Here is a 27,938-nt window from a genome sequence, read left to right on the forward strand (position 1 = left end):
ATTTCAGAAATCTTCTGGGAATTTCCCACACACTAGTCAGTAGAGTTTACACAGAATGGTGCGAAAATCAAAAAACACCCAGTGAGCATCAGTTCCGTGGGCGGAAATGCCTTAGTGATCAGAGCGATCAAAGGAGTTCGAGCCGACAGGAAGGCTATTACTTTTTCAGTACAATTAAAACAATCAAATAACCTCCCTTTACAAACGAGAACAGCAGAAAAGCATCTGAAGATGCAGGACACAATGAAACTTGAGGCAGATGGGCTACAACAGCAGAAGACCACGTCGGGTTCCCCTCTTCTGTCAGCCAAGAACAGGAATCTGAGTCTACATTGGGCACAGGCTCATGTGTCTCGCACATACACAGGAAGTGAACAGTCGCTTGTTGCTTGCATGTGATCTCTGTAGCCTCTTAACTTAGATAAAAACACAACCTGGATACATATGCTAGCTCTTGTAAAAAAAAAAAAAATTAAAAAAAAGGAGCATGCTAACATTGGATGTTTTTTTAACAATGAGTTCAACAGCTGAGTCGAAGTCCCTGTACGCTAGTGTACTGGCTCACGGCACTAAGATTCTTATACTGATTCTAATCGAGTCTGATTCTTATTGAACTCGATTCTGATCGATTCTGACTGATTTTATTTGGCAATGAACACTTGTGTACCTATACTGCCCTCTAATGGTCAGGGTACAGTTTTGCACTGATTTTTAATCGGAAGTCCTGTACTCATCCATTTGTTAAAGAATAAACATTACATACACAAGAAGAGAGAAAACACGGTAAAAGGACTCAGCACTTCTGAATCATTTCGTTTATAAAGACCAATACTGTTCATTTGCTTTCATGTCCTTTTTTAAGCCTATTAAAATTATTTTTGAGCTTTCCCTAAGCAAATCACGCAACACACACACACACACACACACACACACACACACATACACACATACACACACTGATCACATTATCAGATTAATGTAAAGAAATAACTCATGAAGACAGTTTAGTGGGTTAATCCACAATGCAGAACTATAGACAGTGAAGAAAACACATTTATACACATAGTCATGTGATATGTGAGTTTTCACCGTAATAGCTCGTTATACAAAATATTTTATTTTTTACCTACAAAAGCCACTTTAGATGAGAAGCTGAAACTTAAAGGACTTAATATTTTAATGATATTTTACACTTGATAGTTTTCATGTTAGGACTTGGACTATCTTGGCCTCTAGAGGCCGCTATTGCTTCTGTGTTTGTTTTTGTTTTGACAGCCATGTGCTTTTGTTTTTCCATGTGCCTTGTGCCCCGCCTAGTCCTTATTACTTACACCTGTTTTCAGTTTGCCCCCTTGATTTGTTTATATTTGTTTATATTTATTTATACCCCCTCAGTTTGGCCTCTTGTCACGGAGTCTTTGTGCTGTGATGTTTAAGACTAGTAACCTCTGTTCCGTGTTCCTTACTTATGTCTTTGTGTTGTTTTTGGTACTTTGCTTTTGTGTGAACTTTTTGGACTTTGAATTTGCCGTTGTTGGATCTTCTGAGCGTTTGGATTTTTGCCTCTTCTTTTCTGATTTTTGGTTTCTTGGACTGTGCACTTTTGGATTTTTTTTATTTTTTCCCTTGTATCTTCTGAGCGTTTGGATTATACTTTTATTTTTTGCCTTGGATTTTTGGATCTTTATTAATAAACTGTTTCTTTTACTCTACTCTCGCCTCACTCCTCTGCACTTGAGTCATTCCCCTGGTCACCTAGTGGGGGTTTGCTGGATTACTACGCTGGCGACCTGGGTTCGATTCCCAGCAAAACCCTAACATTTCATGCGTATGCTAGCCTGGATGCAGTGAAGATGCAAATTGGACAGATGGAAATTTGAAAAAAAAAAAAATCATACACAATCAATCGTAGTTTTTTTTTTTTGTTTAAAACATATTCTTTTTTTTTTTTTTAAATAATATTCCCAATCATAATATCCAAATGTCCTAACAGACAGAGGAAAGAAGATGAGCGTATTAAGGAAAATTTCATTATTAATCATTATTTGAGTAAGCTTCATGTAAAAACTACCTTTTATTTTAGATCACATAATCTCACACTTGACCGTCTATAAGGTAAACTGAATCCAGCGTATAGAGGCTGAGTGAATGTGGTGTGGACTCTGTGGAGGAGCTTCATCGTGTCAGAGACGCTGTAGAAGGACAGAGTTCCTGCACTGTGATCCACATACACTCCTATTCTGGAGGATGATGGAACTCTGAGTTTAGTCTCAATGTTGTTGTGATAGAAAGAAAGAGATGAAGAATAACACCACAGACTCCAGGACTGATTGTTGCCTCCAAACCACCCCTCATTACCCCGTCCTTTCCTGCTGATGTCTTTATATGAGACTGATATGGACACACACTTCTCACCGCTCCACTCCACCTCCCAGTAACAGCGTCCACACACACTCTCCTTACTCAACACCTGCCACCGAGAGTCAAATCTCTCTGGATGATCAGAGTACGGCTCCTTTCTCTCACTGCACTTCACCACTCTGTTCTTCTCAGACAGAATGAGGTTATAATTTACTGTGTCAGGATCCAGAGTCAGATCACAGAAATCTAAACACATGAAAAATGTGAACATGTTAGATATTAATCACAGCACATATTTTTCTGTGGTGGAGGGTGAGACATTGTGTGTGTGTGTGTGTGTGTGTGTTTTACACGTACAGTGCAGAAAATCTTCTCTGCTCTTTGGCTCTGAGGGTAAAATCATCTGAACTGCTGCAGCTGTAGAGACAGAAACAAAATGGAGACGGAAAAATCAGGTGCTGTAAAAGACAGAAACAGTTTAAAGTGATAGAATTTGTGTCTGATGTTTAATCAGCGTTTTATTTTAGAAAACACATTCTCTAGGTGTGGGATTTAAATGAGATTTTTCCCATCTGAATGACGGAGAAATAAACTTTATTAATAACATGAGCACGAGCAGAGAGCTGCTTTGGTAACTAATGACTATAAAGTCTCTGTGTTTTTGGGAAATTTGATGTCTCTCTTTACCGTGCTGCAGAGAAAGTAAAGATTTCCCAGCAGGACAATTTCTCTCACCATGTCTAGGGATTTTGATGAATTCCTCCTGGCAGAATTCCTCCAGTCTCTTTTTCAGATCAGAGAGAGATTTCCTCACTCCATCAAATGAGAGATGTTGATTGACAGTGATGCTGGGTGAGTCCTCACATCCAGAAGACACACAGAGAGACTGGAGACTCTACAGAGAGAAAGAAAAACATCATGGAGAAGGAGAAAGGTGGAGAAATATACATGTGATTATACAGACAGGTGTGTGTGTGTGTGTGTGTATCAGACAGTGAGTGTTACCTGGAGGAAATGGATGTGATCGTGTGTGTGTGAAAGCTGCTCCAGCTCACTGACTCTCCTCTGAAGATCAGCAATCTCCTGCTCCAGTTGCTCCAGGAGTCGTTCAGCTCGACTCACTTCAGTCTTCTCCTGAGCTCTGATCAGCTCCGTCACCTCCGAGCGCTTTTTCTCCATGGAGCTGATCAGCTCAGTAAAGATCCTCTCACTGTCCTCCACTGCTGTCTGTGCACTCAGCTGTTAGGAGACACACACACACACACACACACACACACAAGATTTAAAGCTCATCTATTCCCTCTCTTACTGGGACTGTAAATGACTGGTTGTCCATGTTGTGTGTGTTTCTAGGAGCAGCTCTGTCTCTGCTCACTGCTCACCTTTATAGTGTTCACAGCCTGTTTCAGCTCCTGCACCTTCTTCTGCTTCTCCTGGATTCTCTGCTGGGATTTCATCTGCTCCTCCTTTAGCTCACTCTGACGACAAATAAAATACATTTCACTCTTTATGCATTATGAGATTATGAGCTCAGTGGCTGAATATTAACTGCAGCTAAAGGGTTAAAGTTCACTCGGGTTTTATGGAGCCCCCTATCAAAATGTAGAAAACAAGATGTTGGATGTTTCAAAGTTCACAGAAGTTCATAATGTGGTCTGAGCAGTTTATTATTATTAGTATAATAAAATCACCCAATGATACTTGCTGTATGGAGCACTCTTGTTATGCACCGTGAGCTAAGTGTGTAAATTAATGACAGATAAAGAGTTAATAATTCAACACTGTAAAGCTGTAAAATGATGTTCAGATGGGTTTTGGCTGAAATGTTCACTGACTGCTCTGACCTGATAAGGACAAATTTATTTAACAATTCTTTACTAACAAACACCTTAACTTTAACTCACTTCAACATTATTCCTTTGAATTAAAAAAGTGAGGTCCTAAAGCTGACTAAAGCAGGAGTGTGTGTCTAATCTCATCCCCAAAGGGCTGGTTTTTCATTCCAACCAATCAGGAGCCAGAATTCATAAATCTTATCAGTTGTTTAAATGGATGAAAATAATTAAAAGACTGAAATGAGGTGTGGCTCCTGCTTGGAGTGAAAACCTTCAGACACTTTAGATTAGAAATGTAAATTGTATGAAACGACTCTGAATAAATTAGACTTGCATTTCTCACCTGTTTTTCAGTTCTGTATGCTTTAACTGAGACGGTGTCGTGGCTTTTGTGTTCATCCGTCATACACAGATAACAGATGAAGCTTTGGTCAGTACGACAGTAGATCTCCAGCACTTTATCATGCTCAGAGCAGATCTTCTCTTGTAGATTTCCAGAGGCTTCCACTAACTTGTGCTTTTTCAAAGCATTAATTTCATAGTGAGGTTTCAGATGAGTTTCACAAAAGGAGGCCAGACACATCAGACAGGACTTGACGGCTTTGTGTTTTCTCCTGCTGCAGAAATCACACTCCACATCTCCAGGTCCAGCGTAACAGTGAGCAGGAGAAGCAGCTTGGACTTCAGTCTTCTTCTTCAGTTTCTCCACCACTTCAGCCAGCATGTTGTTTCTGCGTAGAACAGGCCTTGGAGTGAAAGTGTCTCTGCACTGAGGACAGCTATAAACTCCGCTCTTATCTTCCTGATCCCAGCAGTCATTAATACACACCTTACAGAAACTGTGACCACAGGAGATAGTCACTGGATCCTTCAGTAGATCCAGACAGATTGGACAGCTGAACTGATCCACTGAAAGCTGATCTACAGAAATACTGGCCTCAGCCATTTTCCTGCACTCACACACTGAGAGAGAGAGAGAGAGAGAGAGAGAGAGAGAGCGGCGCTCTGAGTTTCGTTTTCCCTGAAATGAGGAGTCACTTCCTGGTTGTGTGTATGAGAGAGAGCGAGCGAGAGCGCGAGAGAGAAAGAGGAGGAGCACAAAGACAGACTTCATGAACATTCCTCTGTTAACCATTTCTTAGACACAATTTCTTCTGGCGCAAAAAAAACCCTCCAATCTGCACCATATAGGATTCTAGCCTGTGTATGCATGTGTAAGCATGTGCATTAGTCTGTGCACAACTTACATACATTTTCCAAGCCATCTGTTAACAATCTAAACAAAGTCCCCCCAAACCAGGTGTGTGAATGAGCATGCATTTGTGTGTGTGTGTGTGTGTGTATGTGTGTTGTACAGATCAGCAGATTCCTTGCAGGCATCAAGCTTTGCTTGTTCTTAAAGTGTTGACGGGATGGAACAGCAGTGCAGTCACCATCCGACACACTTCATCTCCACTTACTAATTCGTTTGCATACTAGCTTACTTGAATGCTTGTGTTTTAGCATACTAGTTTAGTTGCATACTCCTTTGCAAGTATGTAAGGCAATCATAATTCACGTACTGCTACCTGTATGTTTATTAATATTTACCACAACCTCAAAATCTCCTTACAGAAAGCTTCACTTTGTACGTTTTTCATAGTTAAATAACAACACTCAAACACTCGTTTATTGTTAAAGTATATGCACGTCCACCACTCAAGTCTCTCTCCCTCTCTTCCTTTTTTCCTTCATCCAGGTTTCTCCAGTCTCTCTCTGCCAGACCAGATGCGTCTCCTGCAGAGTGCATGGATGGAGATCCTGATCCTGCGTGTGGTCTTCCGTTCGCTGGATGCTCAGGACAGCCTGGTGTTCGCCGAGGACTATGTGATGGACGCCGAGCAGGCGAGGCGAACCGGTTTGCTCGAGCTCCACGCGGCCATACTGCAGCTCGTCAGGAAGTACAGAGCCATGGGCCTCGAGAGGGAGGAGTTCGTCACACTCAAGGCCATTGCGCTCGCCAACTCAGGTACAAATACACACATCATCATGTGGTCAATTTATCAAATCATGCAGATGCAGGTCAAGAGCTTCAGTTAATGTTCACATCCAACATCAGAATGGGGAAAGTGTGATCTCAGTGATTTTGAATGTGGTATGGTTGTTGGTGCCAGATGGGCTGGTTTGAGTATTTCAGAAATCTTCTGGGATTTTCACACACATCAGTCAGTAGAGTTTACACAGAATGGTGTGAAAAACAATTAAAACAATCAAATAACCTCTCTTTACAAACGAGAACAGCAGAAAAGCATCTCAAGATGCAGGACACAATGAAACTTGAGGCAGATGGGCTACAACAGCAGAAGACCATGTCGGGTTCCCCTCTTCTGTCAGCCAAGAACAGGAATCTGAGTCTACATTGGGCACAGGCTCATGTGTCTCGCACATACACAGGAAGTGAACTGTTGTGCGTGATAAAAACTCAATAAAGAGTCTAAACACGGGCGGGCATTTCTTCTTATTTTTCTTTACTGAACTGTCTGCAGTAATGAAGCCGGAGACTTACGAGAAAAAAGGATGGCCAACAAAACACTAACTCAGTATCAATACAAAGAGTGGCCAACTAATATATATTCCTGAGTTCTATCCAATACACTACATTTCCTCCCCTCTAAATAAGGAAGTCTCACACAAACAATTTCCTTACAAATAAACATGGCAACTTTTTTTTTTCCTCTTTTACAAAAATAAATGTAACAATCAAATAACTATTGTTTCATTTAAATCTTTCTTATAAATTCAGACGGTTTGGAGGTTTCCGTACACGGGTAGAGTAACGTCTCTCTTCGCAGATAGGAACAGGTGACTGTGGCGCTTTACAGGGAGTTACTGTGCCATCTGATGGTAGGGCCGTTTCACTTCCATTGGTAGCAGGGACAGTAGGTGTAGATGGAACATTCACTGGAACACTCTCCAGAGGAACATTTGAGCTTCTCAGCTGATCAATATGCCGTCTCCAGAGGATGTCGGGAGCAACCTCCACTGTATACGAGAGTGGACCTGTTCTTTCTTTGACTCTTGCAGGCATCCACTTGTGATCTCCTCTGTAATCCCTAGCAAGCACATTATCCCCCACTTCCAACTCGCGTGTTTTTCCTCCTCCTTGCAATTGTTTCAATTCTTTGTCCTGTATGGTTCTTTTCAGATTTGGTTTCAACAAATCCAGCCTAGAGCGTAAGGGTCTTCCCAGGAACAACATGGCAGGGGTTCGATTCGTGGTAGCATGGGCTGCGTTTCGATACGCAAACAGGAAATTTTGCAATTTTTGATTTAGTGTCATTTTTTCATTTGTCATGGCGCGCAGAGCATTCTTTAAGCTTTGCACAAATCTCTCAGCTAAGCCATTTGTAGCAGGGTGGTATGGCGCTGAGGTCAAATGCTTGATCTCGTTGTTCTTGAGGAAGATTTGAAACTCTGCAGATACAAACTGGGGCCCGTTGTCGCTCACTAGCTGTTCAGGTACACCAGTCCTTGCAAAGAGTTCTCTCAGTACTGTCACCGTTTGAGAAGCAGTTGTGGAGGTCATACTGAACACTTCAGGCCACTTCGAACATGCATCAACAACAACGAGAAATGTAGTGCCCATGAAGGGTCCCGCAAAATCAACATGTATCCTTTGCCACGGCAAAGCGGGCCATTCCCAAGGGTGTAATGGGGCTGCTTTTGGCATCTTTTGAACATGCTGACATCCTGAGCAATGCATGGCAAGCTGCTCGATCTGCTGATCTATTCCTGGCCACCATACAAAGCTTCTTGCAAGTGACTTCATCTTGACTACTCCTAAGTGTCCGACATGAAGCTCCTCCAAGACTCGATTTCGCAACTTAGCAGGTATGACGACTCTTAAACCCCATATGATGCAACCTCCATCCAAAGCCAGTTCGTCACGGCGCTGATAGTACTGTGCGAACCGGCTCTTTGCTTCTGCGTTCCAGCCATTTTGTGTAGCTGCGTATACCTGAGACAATGTGGGATCCCTCCTGGTTTCTCTCTGAACCATTTCAGCTATAACAGGGGAGCCCTCCAATTGCGCAAGTGTAAAAACATCCAAAGATATGCTTTCTTTCACTGGCTCTGTGCTAGTAAGGTCTAATGGCGGGCGTGAAAGTCCATCTGCATTTGCATGTCTATGCGTTCTTTTGAATTCAATCCGGTATCTGTGTCCTCCTAGGAACAAAGCCCACCTCTGCATCCGTGCTGCAGCTGTCAGTGGAACTCCCTTCTGTGGACTGAATATTGAAACCAGAGGCTGATGGTCAGTGACCAAGGTAAACTCGTTCCCATACAGATACTGATTGAATCGTTTAACCCCCCCAGACCAAGCTCAGCGCCTCCCTATCAATCTGAGCATAGTTCTTCTCCGCAGCGCTGAGAGAACGTGAAGCGAAGGCTATAGGTCGTTCGGTCCCATCACTCATCACATGGGACAACACTGCACCGATGCCATACGGTGAGGCGTCACATGCCACTTTCAATGGTTTATGGGGGTCAAAATGAGTCAATACTGTGTCTGACATCACCAGTCGCTTTGCTTCCCGAAAAGCTTCCGTACACTGCTTTGTCCACATCCATTTCTTTCCTGCTTGCAACAGGGCATTAAGGGGATGGAGAACAGTGGCTAGATTTGGCAAAAACCTGTTGTAGTAATTGACAAATCCCAGGAATGACCTCAACTGTGAGACATCTTTGGGTGGTGGAGCCTCTGCTATGGCTCTCAACTTGTCAGGACACTTATGTAGGCCATTTGCATCGATGTGATGTCCACAGTATGTGATGCTGCTCTTAAAGAACTCACATTTGTCACGTCTTGCTCGTAGCCCAAAATCTTCCAGTCTCCTTAACACACGTGCCAAGTTCTCCAAATGTCTACTGTCATTTTCACCTGTAACGATGATGTCGTCGAGGTAACATTGAGTACCAGGGCAGCCTTGAAGCACTTGATCCATAGCCCTCTGCCATAAAGCGGGCGCTGAGGCAATGCCAAAAACCAGCCTGTTATAGCGATACAATCCCTTATGGGTGTTAATAGTCAGAAGCACTTTTGAGTCTTCCTCCATTTCCATCTGTAAATATGCTTCCGCCAGGTCGATTTTGCTGAAGTGTCTACCACCAGAAAGTGTGGCAAAGATATCCTCTATTCTTGGTAGTGGATATTGTTCTACATGCAGTTCGGGGTTGACAGACACCTTGAAATCTCCACAAAGTCTTACACTTCCGTCCTTCTTGGATACAGGAACAACTGGAGTTGCCCAGGGACTCCAGTCAACCTTGGATAGTATTCCTTCAGCTTCCAATCGATCCAGCTCAATTTCGACTTTCTGGCGAATAGCATAAGGAACAGGACGTTCCCATGCCTGGTTGAAACACTGTTACAGCACCATCCAGCACTCTTTCCAGTTTCTTTTGAGTATTCCATGCATCAGGAACTGTGACTTGCAGACTTTTAATGGATTCCCAGTCCAACCTTAACTTTCGCAACCAGTCACGTCCCCAAAGTGCTGGCCCCTCTGTCTGTACTATGTACAGATCCAATTCACTCTGCTGATCATTGTACTCAACAGTAACAGGCATTACCCCAATGGGAAGTATAGGCTCACCGGTGTATGTTTTTAGTTTAACAGGTGATGGCTTTAGCTTAACATTGTCAAAATGTCTCTCAAACTCATTCTGTGACATCACGGATACAGCGGAGCCTGTGTCCAACTCCATTCGGATGATTTTTCTATTAATTTGTGGCATCAGCCAAATTGCTTGCTTCAAGTCACTTTTCAGACTGTAAATTTCCAAGTTTGCCAGCACAGTATCACTTTCTTCATCTGAATTCTGAGCGATAACATGCACATTCCTGCTTTTCTTTTTCTGAGCCTTGTACTGTCTGTCTTTCTCACTGTTTGGTACATCAGATCGACATGCTCTTTGTATATGTCCAATTTTGTTGCATTTCCTGCAGGTTTCTGTTTTAAATCTGCACTGGTTTGCTTTGTGTCCACCCTTATTACATCGGTAACACAGTTCACTTCTTTGCATTATTTTCTTTGCTTTACTCACTGCAAACATTTTGTTCACCGACATTTTTACTCCTGACCGCAACTCCACCGCGTCTCTGGCAGCTGTTTCCATGGCTACTGCAATTTCAACTGCACGTTTGAAAGTGAGATCAGCCTCCGTGAGCAATCTCTTCTGAATACTCTCTTGTAAAATGCCACAGACTAGACGATCTCTCAGCGCATCATTCAGTCCATCCCCAAACTGACAGTGTTCAGATAACTTTTTCAGCTCAGCTACGTACGCTGCGATTGACTCTCCTTCGTTCTGATTTCGCTTGTGAAATCTGAATTGTTCTGCTATGAGCAGCGGTTTCGGCGCTAGATGGTCTTGCATCGTTTTTACAATGTTGTCGAAGCTGACATCAGCAGGCTTTGCAGGTGCAGTGAGGCTTCTCAGCAATGCATATGCTTTTCCTCCAATTGCACTCAACAACACAGACACACGCTTTTCATTTCCAATATCGTTGGCTTTGAAATACTGCTCCATTCGTTCACAATACATTGTCCAATCATCCGTCCCACTGTCAAAAGCGTCAAGTTTTCCAATATAACCAGCCATCTTTGCACAGTTGCACTGTCCTCCTCCTGTTCAAGGCTGCTTGTCTTCCTACTTTTCCCAGAAAAAAAAACGCCCAGTCCGAAAAAAAAAAAAACTAGGAAAAGCGCTTCGGAGTCTTTATCATGTCCGTGTAAACCTCGTCGCCAATTGTTGTGTTTGTGCGTGATAAAAACTCAATAAAGAGTCTAAACACGTGGGGGGCATTTCTTCTTATTTTTCTTTACTGAACTGTCTGCAATAATGAAGCCGGAGACTTACGAGAAAAAAGGATGGCCAACAAAACACTAACTCAGTATCAATACAAAGAGTGGCCAACTAATATATATTCCTGAGTTCTATCCAATACACTACATGAACAGTCGCTTGTTGCTTGCATGTGATCTCTGTAGCCTCTCAACTTAGATAAAAACACAACCTGGATACATATGCTAGCTCTTGTAAAAAAAATAAAATAAAAAAAAAAGGAGCATGCTAACATTGGATGTTTTTTTAACAATGAGTTCAACAGCTGAGTCGAAGTCCCTGTATGCTAGTGTACTGGCTCACTGCCAAGATTCTTATACTGATTCTAATCGAGTCTGATTCTTATTGAACTCGATTCTGATCGATTCTGACTGATTTTATTTGGCAATGAACACTTGTGTACCTATACTGCCCTCTAATGGTCAGGGTACAGTTTTGCACTGATTTTTAATCGGAAGTCCTGTACTCATCCATTCGTTAAAGAATAAACATTACATACACAAGAAGAGAGAAAACACGGTAAAAGGACTCAGCACTTCTGAATCATTTCGTTTATAAAGACCAATACTGTTCATTTGCTTTCATGTCCTTTTTTAAGCCTATTAAAATTATTTTTGAGCTTTCCCTAAGCAAATCACGCAACACACACACACACACACACACACACACACACACACACTGATCACATTATCAGATTAATGTAAACAAATAACTCATGAAGACAGTTTAGTGGGTTAATCCACAATGCAGAACGATGGACAGTGAGGAAAACACATTTATACACCGTTTATTGCAATGAAACAGAAATACTGTAAACTTTTTAGTCATGTGATATGTGAGTTTTCACCGTAATAGCTCGTTATACAAAATATATTATTTTTTACCTACAAAAGCCACTTTAGATGAGAAGCTGAAACTTAAAGGACTTAATATTTTAATGATATTTTACACCTGATAGTTTTCATGCGTATGCTAGACTGGATGGAGTGAAGAGGCAAATTGGACAGATGGAAATTTGAAAAAAAAAAAAAATCATACACAATCAATCGTAGTTTTTTTTGTTTAAAACATACTGTACATTCAGAAACAACATAATGTTCTAAAATATATTCTTTTTTTTATAATATTCCCAATCATAATATCCAAATGTCCTAAAAGACAGAGGAAAGAAGATAAGAGTATTAAGGAAAATTACATAATCTCACACTTGATCGTCTATAAGGTAACCTGAATCCAGCGTATAGAGGCTGAGTGAATGTGGTGTGGACTCTGTGGAGGAGCTTCATCGTGTCAGAGACGCTGTAGAAGGACAGAGTTCCTGCACTGTGATCCACATACACTCCTATTCTGGAGGATGATGGAACTCTGAGATCAGTCTTAATGTTGTTGTGCCAGAAAGAGTGAGAAGAAGAAGAACACCGCAGACTCCAGGACTGATTGTTGCGTCCAAACCCACACTCATTACCTTGACCTTTCCTGCTGATGTCTTTATATGAGACTGATATGTACACACATCCCTCACTGCTCCACTCCACCTCCCAGTAACAGCGTCCACACACACTCTCCTTACACAACACCTGTTCCCAGGAGTCAAATCTCTCTGGATGATCAGAGTACGGCTGCTTTATATCACTGTACGTCACCACTCTGTTCTTCTCAGACAGAATGAGGTAATTATGTACTGTGTCAGGATCCAGAGTCAGATCACAGAAATCTAAACACATGACAAATGTGAACAGATATTAATCACAGCACATATTTTTCTGTGGTGGGTGAGACTGTGTGTGTGTGTGTGTGTGTGTGCGTGTGTGTGTGTGTGTTTTACACGTACAGTGCAGAAAATCTTCTCTGCTCTTTGGTTCTGAGGGTAAAATCATCTGAACTGCTGCAGCTGTAGAGACACAGAAACAAAATGGAAAACTCAGGTGCTGTAAAAGACAGAAACAGTTTAAAGTGATAGAATTTGTGTCTGATGTTTAATCAGCGTTTTATTTTAGAAAACACATTCTCTAGGTGTGGGATTTAAATGAGATTTTTTCCCCTTCTGAATGACAGAGAAATAAACTTTATTAATAACATGAGCACGAGCAGAGAGCTGCTTTGGTAACTAAAGACTACAGAATAAATGTTATGACTGAATAAATGTTATTCATATGACTTATGAACTCTCTCTGTCTCTCTCTCTCTTTGTAGGAGTGTGTGAATAAATGTGTGTGTGTCCTCTATGCTTTATTAATAGTAGAATAACTGAAAACAAAACAGAAGCTTTTACACTATTAAGACATGAATAAAAAGTGTAACTGTATAAAATGATCTTTCCAGTAGAGAGCAGCAATAACAGGAAGTTCACGTGATCATATGAAATCATTTCTGTGTGTTTTTGGGAAATTTGATGTCTCTCTTTACCGTGCTGCAGAGAAAGTAAAGATTTCCCAGCAGGACAATTTCTCTCACCATGTCTAGGGATTTTGATGAATTCCTCCTGGCAGAATTCCTCCAGTCTCTTTTTCAGATCAGAGAGAGATTTCCTCACTCCATCAAATGAGAGATGTTGATTGACAGTGATGCTGGGTGAGTCCTCACGTCCAGAAGAGACACAGAGAGACTGGAAACTCTACAGAGAGAAAGAAAAACATCATGGAGAAGGAGAAAAGTGGAGAAATATACATGTGATTATACAGACAGGTGTGTGTGTGTGTGTGTGTGTGTGTGTGCGTGTGTGTATCAGACAGTGAGTGTTACCTGGAGGAAATGGATGTGATCGTGTGTGTGTGAAAGCTGCTCCAGCTCAGTGACTCTCCTCTGAAGATCAGCAATCTCCTGCTCCAGTTGCTCCAGGAGTCGTTCAGCTCGACTCACTTCAGTCTTCTCCTGAGCTCTGATCAGCTCCGTCACCTCCGAGCGCTTTTTCTCCATGGAGCTGATCAGCTCAGTAAAGATCCTCTCACTGTCCTCCACTGCTGTCTGTGCACTCAGCTGGTAGGAGACACACACACACACACACACACACACATAAGATTTAAAGCTCATCTATCATTCCCTCTCTTACTGGGACTCTAAATGACTGGTTGTCCATGTTGTGTGTGTTTCTAGGAGCAGCTCTGTCTCTGCTCACTGCTCACCTTTATAGTGTTCACAGCCTGTTTCAGCTCCTGCACCTTCTTCTGCTTCTCCTGGATTCTCTGCTGGGATTTCATCTGCTCCTCCTTTAGCTCACTCTGAGGACAAATAAAATACATTTCACTGTTTATGCATTATGAGATTATGAGCTCAGTGGGTGAATATTAACTGCAGCTAAAGGGTTAAAGTTACCTCTGCTTGGCGTGAAAACCTTCAGACTCTTTAGATTAGAAATGTAAATTGTATGAAACGACTCTGAATAAATTAGACTTGCATTTCTCACCTGTTTTTCAGTTGTGTATGCTTTAACTGAGACGGTGTCGTGGCTTTTGTGTTCATCCGTCATACACAGATAACAGATGAAGCTTTGGTCAGTACGACAGTAGATCTCCAGCACTTTATCATGCTCAGAGCAGACCTTCTCTTGTAGATTTCCAGAGGCTTCAATTAATTTGTGTTTTTTCAATCCTGGAACTTCATAGTGAGGTTTCAGATGAGTTTCACAAAAGGAGGCCAGACACATCAGACAGGACTTGACGGCTTTGTGTTTTCTCCCGCTGCAGAAATCACACTCCACATCTCCAGGTCCAGCGTAACAGTGAGCAGGAGAAGCAGCTTGGACTTCAGTCTTCTTCAGTTTCTCCACCACTTCAGCCAGCATGTTGTTTCTGCGTAGAACAGGCCTTGGAGTGAAAGTGTCTCTGCACTGAGGACAGCTATAAACTCCACTCTTATCATCCTGATCCCAGCAGTCATTAATACACACCTTACAGAAACTGTGACCACAGGGGATAGTCACTGGATCCTTCAGTAGATCCAGACAGATTGGACAGATGAACTGATCCACTGAAAGCTGATCTACTGAAATACTAGCCTCGGCCATTTTCCTGCACTCTCACACTGACTGACAGCGAGAGAGAGATACACTCTGAGTTTCGTTTTCTCTGACATGAGGAGTCATTTCCTGATTTTGGGTGTGTGTGTGTGTGTGTGTATGTGTGTGTGTGTGTGTGTGTGTGTGAGAGAGAGAGAGAGAGAGAGAGAGGAGGAGCCAAAGACAGAGTTCATGAACATTCTTCTGTTAACCATTTCTTCACCATATAACATTCTAGCCTGTGTATGAATGTGTAAGCATCTAACTAAATGACCCCTATACTAAAAGTACATCTGTAAGTGCATTCCTTTTTTATTTGATTCATCTTCACAAATTTAAGACACCAGCTCTTGTAATTAATTACAAAAAAAAAAAAAATTACAAAATTTGTGTAATGTGACTACAGGTGCAGCACTGTGCAGAAGTCTTTGGCATGTAAATAAATCCTGTAAAGTGAAGTTTCTTTCAGATTTAATAAAATTAAAATAGTATATTTTCTATATGTAGAAAAATGTAAAAATAACAAACAAACAAAAAAACACAACAACTTTAAATAGTAAATAGTAATTTACACAGTAAAAAAAACCCTAAACCCAGTCAGTATCTGGTGTGAGCACCCTTTGCCTTTAAAACTGCTTTTTGAAGTTTTATTAGGAAATGACTGGTTGGTTGTTTAACGTTCTCAGGGACATTGCCAACTTTGATGATAATAATAATAATAATAATAATAATAATAATAATAATAATAATAAAAACAACTTTATTAATTAAAGCAGAAAACAATGTACTTTACAGACAGTGAAAATTTAATACAATAAAAATAAAAATTTAAAAATAAAAACAAACACATTTAAAAATATCTAAAAACAATAATCTGCAAAAATATATGATTATATGAGAATAAAAAATATATACATAAAAACAGTAAATAAAATTAAGTGCAATAAAAATGAATAAATGCTATAAGCAGAACAGATAAGTCTTTCGTCTCCTCTTAAATCTTTCCAGGGCTCAGTTTATCCAAAAGCATCGCAAACTTAAGATACTGTAGTCTTAACTGGGAGAGAGAGCGTTCAATGTGCTGCTCGCACTACCATTTAACAATCATCTTTGGGTTACGATGCTTTTGGGAAACTCAGTCCAGATCATCAAGAGCTCTCAGGTCATCAGGGAGGGATTTCCAAAGTTTGGGGCCATAATAACAAAAGGCTTTCTCAACACACTTGGGGAGCGTGCACGACCAAAATATTTCTGTTTGTTGATCTCAGAGCTCTTGCTGGAACATATCTAACATTCACTTCACTAAGGTACAGTGGAGCAAGACCATGAAGACATTCAAAAATCAGTGAGCGTATCTATAAACCAGTGTGTCGTCTGCATACTGACGGAAGGAAATGTTGTAATTATGGATTATTCTGGCTAACGGGAGCAAGAAGAGATTAAATAATGTCTGCCCAGAACCTTAAGGGACTCCACAGGGCAAAGTATGAAGCTTAGATGAGCAGCTACCAAGTGCAAATAAGTAATCACACATACAAATGTAAGGATCTTGACCAATTTATAACAGAACTGGAGAAACCAACCCAGTTTTGTAGCTGAATAAGTAATATCTTGAGGTCAGCTGTGTCAAAAGCAGCACTAGGGTCTAGAAGAACCGATATAGATAAGCTACCTCTGCCTTGATTTACTTTAAGATCATTTAAAACTTCAAGGAGTGCAGTTTTTGTGCTGAAAACCAGACTGAAATATTCATTTAGTCTGTTGGAATTGAGATAATTATTTATTTAAATGGATACAACCATCTCAATCAGTTTAAAAGTCATATAACTGCTTAAGGCATCTGAGAAGAAATTAGGTTTGAAATACAATTTGCATTATTTGGTTCTGAAAACAAAAACAACAGAAAGACATCAATTTCTCACCATTTTTTCGGTTCTTTCTGCCTTATGGGTGACAGTACAGTGACCTCTGTGTTCCTCCATCATACACAAATAACAGATGAAGATGAAGCAGATCTTCTCTTGTACTTTTCCAAATACTTTTTGACAAACTTTGTCTTTAAATCCTGAACTCACACCCTGCCTTTAATGCTCCACCTACTTTCTCTGTCACTATAACACACACACACACATACACAAACACACACACAGGAATTCATTTCAGTGGAAACGAAACTCAGAGTGTCACTCTTTCTATATCAGTGTGAGAGTGCAGGAAAATGGCCGAGGCTAGTATTTCAGTAGATCAGCTTTCAGTGGATCAGTTCAGCTGTCCAGTCTGTCTGGATCTACTGAAGGATCCAGTGACTATCTCCTGTGGTCACAGTTTCTGTAAGGTGTGTATTAATGACTGCTGGGATCAGGAAGATAAGAGCGGAGTGTATAGATGTCCTCAGTGCAGAGACACTTTCACTCCAAGGCCTGTTCTACACAGAAACAACATGCTGGCTGAAGTGGTGGAGAAACTGAAGAAGACTGAAGTCCAAGCTGCTTCTCCTGCTCACTGTTACGCTGGACCTGGAGATGTGGAGTGTGATTTCTGCAGCGGGAGAAAACACAAAGCCGTCAAGTCCTGTCTGATGTGTCTGGCCTCCTTTTGTGAAACTCATCTGAAACCTCACTATGAAGTTCCTGGATTGAAAAAGCACACATTAATCGAAGCCTCTGGAAATCTACAAGAGAAGATCTGCTCTGAGCATGATAAAGCGATCGATATCTACTGTCGTACTGACCAAAGCTTCATCTGTTATTTGTGTACGATGGATAAACACAAACGTCATAAAACTGTTCCTGCTGCATCAGAAAGAGCAGAAAAGCAGGTGAGAACTGAAAACATTTTCAGCATTAATTCATCCTGTTTCTTATCTACAATCAGCTGTGATTTGGTGATTTCACTGCTCTAACACACCTATTTTATTTGATACTTACCTGACCAGTTTAAATGGGTGTCTTTGAGTGAGGAAGTCACCAAATCCCTGCTGAGCTCCAGCCCTGTGCTCAGGCCCTAGGTTAAATCTTAGTTATATATTTAAACAGTTATTTCAGTTTTCCATCGTAAGCAAGTGTCAAATTCTATGGAGGACTCCATAGTCTAAATTCTGACTTTATTAAATAATTAAATATAATTAAATATACAATGAAATAGTTCAAAAATTAAATATATAGTAAAATGTTACAATAGATCCATAATATCAATCTGGGCATACATACTTCAATGTGGTTCGAAATGTTTTGTTTGCAAGCCACATTTTGTTGTTTGTTGCTCATTTAATGATATTTTGCATAGAACAGCAGCAAGCACATTTGCACAAAACACAAGTAAACTTTAACCCTTTATCTGCCGTCAGTATTCACCCATTGTGCTTATTTTATTTGTCCTCAGAGTGAGCTGAAGGAGGAGCAAATGAAATCCCACCAGAGAATCCAGGAGAAGCAGAAGAAGGTGCAGGAGCTGAAACAGGCTTTGAACACTATAAAGGTGAGCAGTGAACATTTTGTTTACTTGTTGTCCATCTGATGATGACGTCCACTTCTGTCCTCTATCGTTGGGCTCCTAGATGACTGGACAGTCTAATCCTGGAACCACAGTTTCCGCTACAGGTAGGGCATGTATAAGTGGTAGCAATGATAGCAGCATCCTTTGGTGTGCTAGTCCCATGCAGGGTGAGCTGCCACAAGGTGTAAGAGTCAGCCAAAGTGATCTCCAGATCTAATGCTGCACTTCTTCAGCAAAGTCTTCTCCTGGTCTTTATACTTTTCTTCTGCCACCTGCTGAGCACCGGACATGATGTTAACTGTCCATATAGAACTCTGCAGGACAGTCAGTTCTGGAGTATCCTAATAACTTGATCTACGCAGTATAGTTAGTGTTGGTTGATGGTGGCCTCAATAGTTCTGCAGTTCATATTCATATTTGAGTCACTCAATCATGTCTGGTGAGTCCCAGGATACACTGCAGGTGGTCAAGGGACTTCATATGATGTCCATAAGTGACCCACGCTTCACAGCTGTAGAACAGGGTGTATATACAGACATATTGGTAAATGGCCACCTTGGTGTATGGGTACCTTGGAGTCTTGTTCTCAAAGACCAGGTGATAAAACATGGTTATGGTTGATTCAGAAGACTGGTGGTATTCCACTGGCAAATCACCCATGTTTTGGTGGTGTTAAGAGCTGTTGTAAGGTCTGACAACCACAGCAAAGATGGACTGAATCTCCTATGGAGAGTTAGCCACAAGATTATGGTCATCAGCATACTGTGGCTCTAAGATCTGCTCTCTAGACATCATGGCTAGACTCCGCCTATGGTCACTCGAGCCATCATCCCATCATGCAACAACTGAATTTGATGCATTTGGTGGGACAACCAAACAGTGTTTTCCTGAAGTTGCTATGCTGTGAATATTTTACTGACCACGCTCCTGTTTTTTTTTTTTTTCTAAAACCACACCATGAATCTGGTAGCACTCCTTTCAGTGATGTTGAATGAATCTTTGCCAATTCTTGGCCAGGAATGGGGTATTCTCCTGCTGTTGCCACAGATGGATTTATCACCCTTGTTTATGTACTGTGTACGGTGATGATGTTTGTATCTCTCCACTGTTGGGGAATATTTTCATCTTCCCAGGCCTTACAAATATATACCAATCAGCCATAACATTAAAACCACTCTAACCAGTTGAACCATGGACTCCACAAGACCTCTGAAGGTGTGCTGTGGTATCTGGGACCAAGATGTTAGCAGCAAGTCCTGTAAGTTGCGAGATGGGGACTTGTGGACTTGTTGTCCAGCACAACCCACAGATGCTCGATTGGATTGAGAGCTGGGGAATTTGGAGGCCAAGTCAACACCTTGAACTCTTTTTCACTCCCCACGTGCATCAGTGACTCTTAGGTGCCCATGACCCTGTTGCTGGTTCACCAGTATTCCTTCCTTGGATCACTTTTGGTAGGTACTAAACACTGCATACTGGGAACACCCAACAAGACCTGTCGTTTTGGAGTTGCTCTGACCCAGTCGTCTAAGTCGTCCATCTCTCCATGAATGCTGATGTTTGCATAAGAAACCTTTGTGCTGGTGTTTCAGAAGTGTAAGACCATCTGCTGTTTTCAGGGAAGTGAGAAAAAGAGTTTTTGGACCATAAATAATTTTAACTGAATTGTAAAAGTTGTGGATGTCATTTTTATCTGCATAGGTTTGGATTTTGTGGGCCTTGTTTCTCTACCATTCATTGTGAACACACACACACACACACACACACGTATGCACGCATGCACACAAACATAAACACACTAGACTTACATTAAAAAAGGAATGTCTCCTAACAGCTGAGTGCACAGACAGCAGTGGAGGACAGTGAGAGGATCTTTACTGAGCTGATCAGCTCCATGGAGAAAAAGCGCTCGGAGGTGACGGAGCTGATCAGAGCTCAGGAGAAGACTGAAGTGAGTCGAGCTGAACGACTCCTGGAGCAACTGGAGCAGGAGATTGCTGATCTTCAGAGGAGAGTCACTGAGCTGGAGCAGCTTTCACACACACACGATCACATCCATTTCCTCCAGGTAACACTCACTGTCTGATCAACACATACACACACCTGTCTGTATAATCACATGTATATTTCTCCACCTTTCTCTTCTCCATGATGTTTTTCTTTCTCTCTGTAGAGTTTCCAGTCTCTCTGTGTCTCTTCTGGATGTGAGGACTCACCCAGCATCACTGTCAATCAACATCTCTCATTTGATGGAGTGAGGAAATCTCTCTCTGATCTGAAAAAGAGACTGGAGGAATTCTGCCAGGAGGAATTCATCAAAATTCCTAAACATGGTGAGAGAAATTGTCCTGCTGGGAAATCTTTACTTTCTCTGCAGCACGGTAAAGAGTCTTCTTCCAGTGGAGTGAGTGCAGTGAGAATATTTGAATGCCCTTGCAGTCAGTCTTAGGGTGAGTCGGGTACTTGTGACCTACTGATATAGGTTATCCAGATGTTGAAACACCGCCTCTGGCAGTTAGGAGGGATGAAATAGGACTTTGATTTACGTATACCCTGTTTTTTTTTTCAGCTTACCTACATAACCTAGAACCCACGCAGGCTCCCTGTCACTCAGACCCTTAGACAAACTCAGTGAGAAGGTTTCAGCCATTACTAATGGCGTCTTATAACATTATATGGTAACTGGGTGTTAAAACACCAGCCCTGGCTGATATCCAGTGTTGATAGAACAGGGTTATACATATAAGACAACAGTTTGTTTTCAGTTATTTAATGCTAATAAAGCATAGAGGACACACGCACATTTATTCACACATTCTAAAGAGAGAGAGAGAGACAGAGAGAGTTCCTAAATGATATGAATAACATTTGTTCAGTCAAAACCTTTATCCTGTAGTCATTAGGTACCAAAGTAGCTCTCTGCTCGTGCTTATGTTATTAATCAAGTCTATTTCTCCATCATTCACAGTGAAAAAAAAATTCATTGACAGAGGTGTGATACATTGACACTGTAGAGATTTCAATGTTCAATGCAAAACACATATTGTATCAACTGTTACATCTTTACAGAAAGAGATGATGCATTATTAATTCATTTATGAAAATAAATGTAGTCTAACTTTCATTTCCATTTTTGTTCTGTTTTCACAGCTGCAGCAGTTCACATAATGCCGCCCTTCTTTAAAGAAGATTTTTTAAAATGTATGTCTGCAGTTATGACCTCTTGCAGTCATAGACACACACTATATAAATATATGCTGTGATTAATATCTAACATGTTCACATTTTTCATGTGTTTAGATTTCTGTGATCTGACTCTGGATCCCAACACAGTAAATTATAACCTCATTCTATCTGAGAAGAACAGAGCGGTGAAGTACAGTGAGAGCGAGCAGCAGTACTCTGATCATCCAGAGAGATTTGACTCCTACAGTCAGGTGTTGTGTACGGAGAGTGTGTGTGGACGCTGTTACTGGGAGGTGGAGTGGAGCGGTGAGAAGTGGGTGTTAATATCCGTCTCATATAAAGACATCAGCAGGAAAGGAGATGGTAAAGAGTGTTGGTTCGGAGGCAACAATCAGTCCTGGAGTCTGCAGTGTTTCTCTTCTTCTCTCTCTTTCTGGCACAACAACATTAAGACTGAGCTCAGACTTCCATCATCCTCCAGAATAGGAGTGTATGTGGATCACAGTGCAGGAACTCTGTCCTTCTACAGCGTCTCTGACACGATGAAGCTCCTCCACAGAGTCCACACCACATTCACTCAGCCTCTATACGCTGGATTCTGGATACCTGATTATGGATCAGCTGTGAGATTATGGGATCCAAAATAAAATACTACTAATGTGATTTGTATTAAAATAAGCAAAAATAACATCTTTTTTCAAATAAAGAGTAACATGAGTAACTTATTTTATATTTCCTAATTTTCATTAATACTGTTACAACTTCCTTATTCTGTCTTTTAAGAGATTTTAATGTTATAAATGTGACATGTTATAAAAAAAAAGGCATCCATATCAGAGAATTATTTGGTTTCTGGATATATGTATTATACAAAAGAAATGCTATAATTGCTGGTGATTTTTTTAATTATTCTAAATTTAATTTTTCAACTTTCCTGTTTGGATTATATAATATTATTAGACTTACATTCACTCGTATCACTTCTATGAAATTTATAATGTAATCTCAGAATTTTTTTTTTTTTAAATAAATAAGCATAATGTATTGTGTTACTGTGTTTGTAATTCTTTATATTATCTGTCTACTGACTATCATTTATAACAATACATCAAGTGTATGTTATTATTAAATTATTTTTAAGTTTTTCCTCAAATGTTTTTTCCTTGAAAGTTTTTTATTTAAATCTAATCGCGTACAGCCACAAAGCTGAAGAACAGTAAAAGAACAGGTTTTACTGCCTAATGACACAGAAGAGATGAAGACTTTGTTGCGTGGATTAACAGAGTGTTCATGAGACGATGATGATCTGTGGGGGATCATTTACACCGAGGTGATCAGCTCCCTGTCCTGAGTCCTGTTAGTCCATCAGAGTTACAGACAAGTCCACAGTGAATATATGTCACATGACAGAGAAAGACAGGTCACACAAATAATACTGAATTGCAATAAATTAAAATGAGGCTTGATTTTTCTCTTTGTGTCTGAAAAAAGTAATCTTTTCTGATCAAAATAATGTCTTCTATAGAGTAGGAGCTCTGTAACACACAGGAATCAGTCCAAGAGTGTTAGAATTTTAATATAATGATGGTCTGAATCTGGAAGAGGGTTAGAAGGAGAAGAAATGGTTAACAGCTCAGTGTTTATGAACTCTCTGTCTTTATGCTCCTCCTTTCTCCCTCCCTCTCTCTCTCTCTCTCTCTCTCATACACAGAACCAGGAAGTTAATGTCAAAGGAAACGAAACTCAGAGTTCTGCTCAATCTCTCTCTCAGTGTGTGAGTGCAGGAAAATGGCCGAGGCCAGTATTTCAGTAGATCAGCTTTCAGTGGATCAGTTCAGCTGTCCAATCTGTCTGGATCTACTGAAGGATCCAGTGACTATCCCCTGTGGTCACAGTTTCTGTAAGGTGTGTATTAATGACTGCTGGGATCAGGAAGATAAGAGTGGAGTTTATAGCTGTCCTCAGTGCAGAGACACTTTCACTCCAAGGCCTGTTCTACGCAGAAACAACATGCTGGCTGAAGTGGTGGAGAAACTGAAGAAGACTGAAGTCCAAGCTGCTTCTCCTGCTCACTGTTACGCTGGACCTGGAGATGTGGAGTGTGATTTCTGCAGCGGGAGAAAACACAAAGCCGTCAAGTCCTGTCTGATGTGTCTGGCCTCCTTTTGTGAAACTCATCTGAAACCTCATTATGAAGTTCCTGGATTGAAAAAGCACACATTAATCGAAGCCTCTGGAAATCTACAAGAGAAGATCTGCTCTGAGCATGATAAAGTGCTGGAGATCTACTGTCGTACTGACCAAAGCTTCATTTGTTATTTGTGTACGATGGATAAACACAGAGGACACAATACTGTGGCAGCTAAAGCAGAGAGAACTGAAAAACAGGTGAGAAATGCAAGTCTAATCTATTCAGAGCCATTTCAGGCAATTTACATTTAGATTCTAAGATTAGCCACTCCTCACTCCATTCTTTTAATCATTTGGTTTCCATTTTTATACTGACTCATGAGTTTTTTTCAGTTCAGGCTCCTGATTGGTTGGATTGAAAATCTGCAGAACCACACCAGGCTAATAATGATAACAACTCAATGAATATAATACAGTGAATATAGGAACTTTGACAATGGTGGGTTGTGATTTTCACCACTCTAACTCAAATGAAGCAATCACAGATGCCCTTGTTATGCTTCACAGACTCCTGCAGGACCCTCGACCCCACACTGAGAACCACGGCACTAGCTAGCTTTAGATCACATGACAGCTACCAAATGGGGAGGGTGAAGACAAACATGTGCATCCTCTGACATACGTGAAGCATCTGCATCTTTCTGAACTGCTGCTTATGCTACTTCACAGAGCAGTTGAAAAAAATCTGAGGAGAGTGCTAATGCTTCCACATACAGTACAGAGCTCACAGACTCTCATGATTGGTTAGTGTCACTCTGATTGGCTGGGGAGAGAGTAAAGAAGTAACTCCGCCCTCTCTCACCCAGAGAGCAGGGTAGATTATGCTTGATTGGTGGATTATCAGGACTCAAACTCATCATCTCCCGTTGCTAGAGTGAACTGACTTTGTCTTATTATTTAAATACGTAAAGGAATGCATATTTGAAGTAGTTGGTATTTGTGATGTAATCCACTGGTTCCCAATAGAACTCCAGGAATATTAAAATACATTTGAGTGTTTTCTATCTTGAGCACAACAGCATTGATTTAAAAAGTTTGGTATTTAGCAGATTCATTGGATCACTTGTGTTACAGGAGTGAAAACGGCTAAATATGCAGGACAGAAGCGCTCAAGGATCAGGGTTTGGAACTTCTCATACATTGTATGACCTAGTGAGTTCTGCATTTCTGCAAAAAAAAAAAAGTCACTACATCAACATTTCCATGTTTTAATTCCTGCTGAACTGAATAAAATTTGTATTTATAGATGGTCAAACCCCCCCAGTGACACCACAGTTCACAGTAATATCCATCAACAACTCAGACCACCTTATGAACTTCTATGAACTTTAAAACACCGAACATCCAGCCTTGTGCACTTTAATAAGGAGCTCCGTAGATCCCAAGTTAACTTTAACCCTTTATCTGCAGTTAATATTCAGCCACTGAGCTCATAATCTCATAAAGCATAAAGAGTGAAATGTATTTTATTTGTCCTCAGAGTGAGCTAAAGGAAGCGCAGATGAAATCCCAGCAGAGAATCCAGGAGAAGCAGAAGAAGGTGCAGGAGCTGAAACAGGCTGTGAACACTATAAAGGTGAGCAGTGAGCAGAGACAGAGCTGCTCCTAGAAACACACACAACATGGACAACCAGTCATTTAGAGTCCCAGTAAGAGAGGGAATGATAGATGAGCTTTAAATCTTGTGTGTGTGTGTGTGTGTCTCCTAACAGCTGAGTGCACAGACAGCAGTGGAGGACAGTGAGAGGATCTTTACTGAGCTGATCAGCTCCATGGAGAAAAAGCACTCGGAGGTGACGGAGCTGATCAGAGCTCAGGAGAAGACTGAACTGAGTCGAGCTGAACGACTCCTGGAGCAACTGGAGCAGGAGATTGCTGATCTTCAGAGGAGAGTCACTGAGCTGGAGCAGCTTTCACACACACACGATCACTTCCATTTCCTCCAGGTAACACTCACTGTCTGATCCACACACGCACACACACACACACACAACTGTCTATATAATCACATGTATATTTCTCCACCTTTCTCCTTCTCCATGATGTTTTTTCTTTCTCTCTTTAGAGTTTCCAGTCTCTCTGTGTCTCTTCTGGACGTGAGGACTCACCCAGCATCACTGTCAATCAACATCTCTCATTTGATGGAGTGAGGAAATCTCTCTCTGATCTGAAAAAGAGCCTGGAGGATTTCTGCCAGGAGGAATTCATCAAAATCTCTAAACATGGTGAGAGAAATTGTCCTGCTGGGAAATCTTTACTTTCTCTGCAGCACGGTAAAGAGAGACATCAAATTTCCCAAAAACATACAGAAATGATTTCATATGATCACGTGAACTTCCTGTTATTACAATTACACTTTTTATTCATGTCTTAATAGTGTAAAAGCTTCTGTTTTGTTTTCAGTTATTCTACTATTAATAAAGCATAAAGGACACACACACATTTATTCACACATTCTTACAAAGAGAGAGAGACAGAGAGAGTTCATAAGTCATGTGAATAACATTTATTCAGTCATAACATTTATTCTGTAGTCTTTAGTTACCAAAGTTACCTTTATTTATTAATAAAGTTTATTTCTCCATCATTCAGAAGGGAAAAAAAATCTCATTTAAATCCCACACCTAGAGAATGTGTTTTCTGAAATAAAACGCTGATTAAACATCAGACACAAATTCTATCACTTTAAACTGTTTCTGTCTTTTACAGCACCTGAGTTTTCCATCTCCATTTTGTTTCTGTCTCTACAGCTGCAGCAGTTCAGATGATTTTACCCTCAGAACCAAAGAGCAGAGAAGATTTTCTGCACTGTATGTGAAAAACACACACACACACACACACACACACACCCTTGACATAAATATATGCTGTGATTAATATCTAACATGTTCACATTTTTCATGTGTTTAGATTTCTGTGATCTGACTCTGGATCCCAACACAGTAAATTATAACCTCATTCTGTCTGAGAAGAACAGAGTGGTGACGTACAGTGAGAGAAAGCAGCCGTACTCTGATCATCCAGAGAGATTTGACTCCTACAGACAGGTGTTGAGTAAGGAAATTGTGTGTGGACGCTGTTACTGGGAGGTGGAGTGGAGCGGTGAGGGATGTGTGTCCATGTCAGTCTCATATAAAGACATCAGCAGGAAAGGACGGGGTAATGAGTGTGTGTTTGGAGGCAACAATCCGTCCTGGAGTCTGTGGTGTTCTTCTTCTTCTTCTCTCTCTTTCTGGCACAACAACATTAAGACTAAACTCAGAGTTCCATCATCCTCCAGAATAGGAGTGTATGTGGATCACAGTGCAGGAACTCTGTCCTTCTACAGTGTCTCTAACACGATGAAGCTCCTCCACAGAGTCCACACCACATTCACTCAGCCTCTATACGCTGGATTCTGGCTCGATTTGAGATCAAGTGTGAGATTATGTGATCCAAAATAAAATATTATTAATGTGATTTTTTTTAATTAAAATGAGCAACTTTACTTTTTTTATATCAAGCTTAAATCAAATAAAGGTGTAATATGAGTAATTCATTTTAGATTTCCTAATTTTCATTTATAATTTTAGATCTTCTTTCATCTGTCTTTTTTTAAAAGATTTCAATGTTATAAAGGTGAATATTATATAAAAATACATATCAGAATTTTTTTTTAAACATATCCATTATAGTAAACAACTGCTTTAATTGCTGGCACTTTATTTTATTCACATTTCAAATTTAATTTTTGAACTTTCCAGTTTTGATTATTATTATGAGATTAATGATCACTTGTATCACTTCAACAAAATTATGATGTAATCTCAGAGGAAATGAAAATGAATAGAAGTAAAGTGTTGTGTTATTCTGTCTGTTTCTCCTTATATTATCTGTCTACTGTCTGTATCAATTATAGCAATACATCAAGTGTGAAATATTATTAAATTATTAAGAATTTCTCTAATATTTTCCTAGTAATATTTTTTACTGTAAATCACCAGGTTGTA

At 40.6% G+C, this 27,938-nt stretch overlaps 6 protein-coding genes across 8 annotated transcripts; 3 read left to right on the plus strand and 3 right to left on the minus strand.

The window, feature by feature from the left end:
- Positions 1–2,055: 2,055 nt before the first annotated feature.
- On the minus strand, positions 2,056–5,950 carry LOC128317871 (tripartite motif-containing protein 16-like). Of its 2 annotated transcripts, XM_053231781.1 has the most exons (7): positions 5,026–5,154; positions 4,540–4,927; positions 3,744–3,839; positions 3,367–3,600; positions 3,097–3,256; positions 2,719–2,778; positions 2,056–2,607 (listed from the first exon to the last, which is right to left on the minus strand). In XM_053231781.1, exons 2-7 carry the CDS (start codon positions 4,918–4,920, stop codon positions 2,075–2,077), a joined length of 1,464 nt encoding a protein of 487 aa, XP_053087756.1. In that variant the 5' UTR covers positions 4,921–4,927; positions 5,026–5,154; the 3' UTR covers positions 2,056–2,074. The 2 variants fall into 2 exon arrangements, with proteins under 2 accessions (XP_053087756.1, XP_053087755.1); XM_053231780.1 differs by having other exon boundaries at positions 4,540–5,950.
- Positions 5,609–6,275, plus strand: LOC128317813 (estrogen-related receptor gamma-like). Its single transcript, XM_053231628.1, has 2 exons — positions 5,609–5,624; positions 5,935–6,275. The coding sequence occupies exons 1-2, from the start codon at positions 5,609–5,611 to the stop codon at positions 6,273–6,275; spliced, it is 357 nt and encodes a 118-aa protein (XP_053087603.1).
- Positions 6,230–10,841, minus strand: LOC117596541 (uncharacterized protein K02A2.6-like). Its single transcript, XM_034301885.2, is given in 3 exon segments — positions 6,230–8,547; positions 8,549–9,604; positions 10,284–10,841. Coding segments are annotated over 3 exon segments (3,195 nt in total). The 3' UTR covers positions 6,230–6,966.
- Positions 10,842–11,855: 1,014 nt separating this feature from the next.
- LOC117596551 (tripartite motif-containing protein 16-like) lies at positions 11,856–15,151 on the minus strand. Its single transcript, XM_034301961.2, has 6 exons — positions 14,488–15,151; positions 14,207–14,302; positions 13,827–14,060; positions 13,539–13,698; positions 12,916–12,975; positions 11,856–12,798 (listed from the first exon to the last, which is right to left on the minus strand). The coding sequence occupies exons 1-6, from the start codon at positions 15,085–15,087 to the stop codon at positions 12,266–12,268; spliced, it is 1,683 nt and encodes a 560-aa protein (XP_034157852.2). The 5' UTR covers positions 15,088–15,151; the 3' UTR covers positions 11,856–12,265.
- Positions 15,152–17,212: 2,061 nt separating this feature from the next.
- LOC113528941 (tripartite motif-containing protein 16-like) lies at positions 17,213–22,787 on the plus strand. Its single transcript, XM_026917803.3, has 6 exons — positions 17,213–17,896; positions 18,460–18,555; positions 20,408–20,641; positions 20,747–20,906; positions 21,724–21,774; positions 21,874–22,787. Exons 1-6 carry the CDS (start codon positions 17,297–17,299, stop codon positions 22,404–22,406), a joined length of 1,674 nt encoding a protein of 557 aa, XP_026773604.3. The 5' UTR covers positions 17,213–17,296; the 3' UTR covers positions 22,407–22,787.
- Positions 22,788–23,455: 668 nt separating this feature from the next.
- LOC113528940 (E3 ubiquitin/ISG15 ligase TRIM25) lies at positions 23,456–27,889 on the plus strand. Of its 2 annotated transcripts, none has more exons than XM_034301964.2 (6): positions 23,456–24,147; positions 25,430–25,525; positions 25,662–25,895; positions 26,015–26,174; positions 26,659–26,759; positions 26,860–27,036. In XM_034301964.2, exons 1-5 carry the CDS (start codon positions 23,548–23,550, stop codon positions 26,715–26,717), a joined length of 1,149 nt encoding a protein of 382 aa, XP_034157855.2. In that variant the 5' UTR covers positions 23,456–23,547; the 3' UTR covers positions 26,718–26,759; positions 26,860–27,036. The 2 variants fall into 2 exon arrangements, with proteins under 2 accessions (XP_034157855.2, XP_026773602.2); XM_026917801.3 differs by having other exon boundaries at positions 23,460–24,147; positions 26,700–26,759; positions 26,860–27,889.
- The last annotated feature ends 49 nt before the right edge of the window (positions 27,890–27,938 follow it).

This window comes from Pangasianodon hypophthalmus, chromosome 30, assembly GCF_027358585.1.
Source record: "Pangasianodon hypophthalmus isolate fPanHyp1 chromosome 30, fPanHyp1.pri, whole genome shotgun sequence".
In the NCBI taxonomy this organism is placed as follows: domain Eukaryota; kingdom Metazoa; phylum Chordata; class Actinopteri; order Siluriformes; family Pangasiidae; genus Pangasianodon; species Pangasianodon hypophthalmus.

Bases quoted from the DNA above. Each gene is read 5' to 3' on its own strand.
- LOC128317871 (XM_053231780.1), bottom strand. From the start codon at position 5,331: ATGGTTAACAGAGGAATGTTCATGAAGTCTGTCTTTGTGCTCCTCCTC. The intron at 3,601-3,743 runs GTGAGCAGTGAG...GTCTCCTAACAG, and splicing joins AGGCTGTGAACACTATAAAG to CTGAGTGCACAGACAGCAGT. The intron at 2,779-3,096 runs GTGAGAGAAATT...CTGTCTCTACAG, and splicing joins CATCAAAATCCCTAGACATG to CTGCAGCAGTTCAGATGATT.
- LOC117596551 (XM_034301961.2), bottom strand. From the start codon at position 15,087: ATGGCCGAGGCTAGTATTTCAGTAGATCAGCTTTCAGTGGATCAGTTC. The intron at 13,699-13,826 runs GTAACACTCACT...TTCTCTCTGTAG, and splicing joins ATCACATCCATTTCCTCCAG to AGTTTCCAGTCTCTCTGTGT. The intron at 12,976-13,538 runs GTGAGAGAAATT...GTGTCTCTACAG, and splicing joins CATCAAAATCCCTAGACATG to CTGCAGCAGTTCAGATGATT.
- LOC113528941 (XM_026917803.3), top strand. From the start codon at position 17,297: ATGGCCGAGGCTAGTATTTCAGTAGATCAGCTTTCAGTGGATCAGTTC. The intron at 20,642-20,746 runs GTAACACTCACT...TTCTCTCTGTAG, and splicing joins ATCACATCCATTTCCTCCAG to AGTTTCCAGTCTCTCTGTGT. The intron at 20,907-21,723 runs GTGAGAGAAATT...CTGTTTTCACAG, and splicing joins CATCAAAATTCCTAAACATG to CTGCAGCAGTTCACATAATG.
- LOC113528940 (XM_026917801.3), top strand. From the start codon at position 23,548: ATGGCCGAGGCCAGTATTTCAGTAGATCAGCTTTCAGTGGATCAGTTC. The intron at 25,526-25,661 runs GTGAGCAGTGAG...GTCTCCTAACAG, and splicing joins AGGCTGTGAACACTATAAAG to CTGAGTGCACAGACAGCAGT. The intron at 26,175-26,699 runs GTGAGAGAAATT...CTGTCTCTACAG, and splicing joins CATCAAAATCTCTAAACATG to CTGCAGCAGTTCAGATGATT.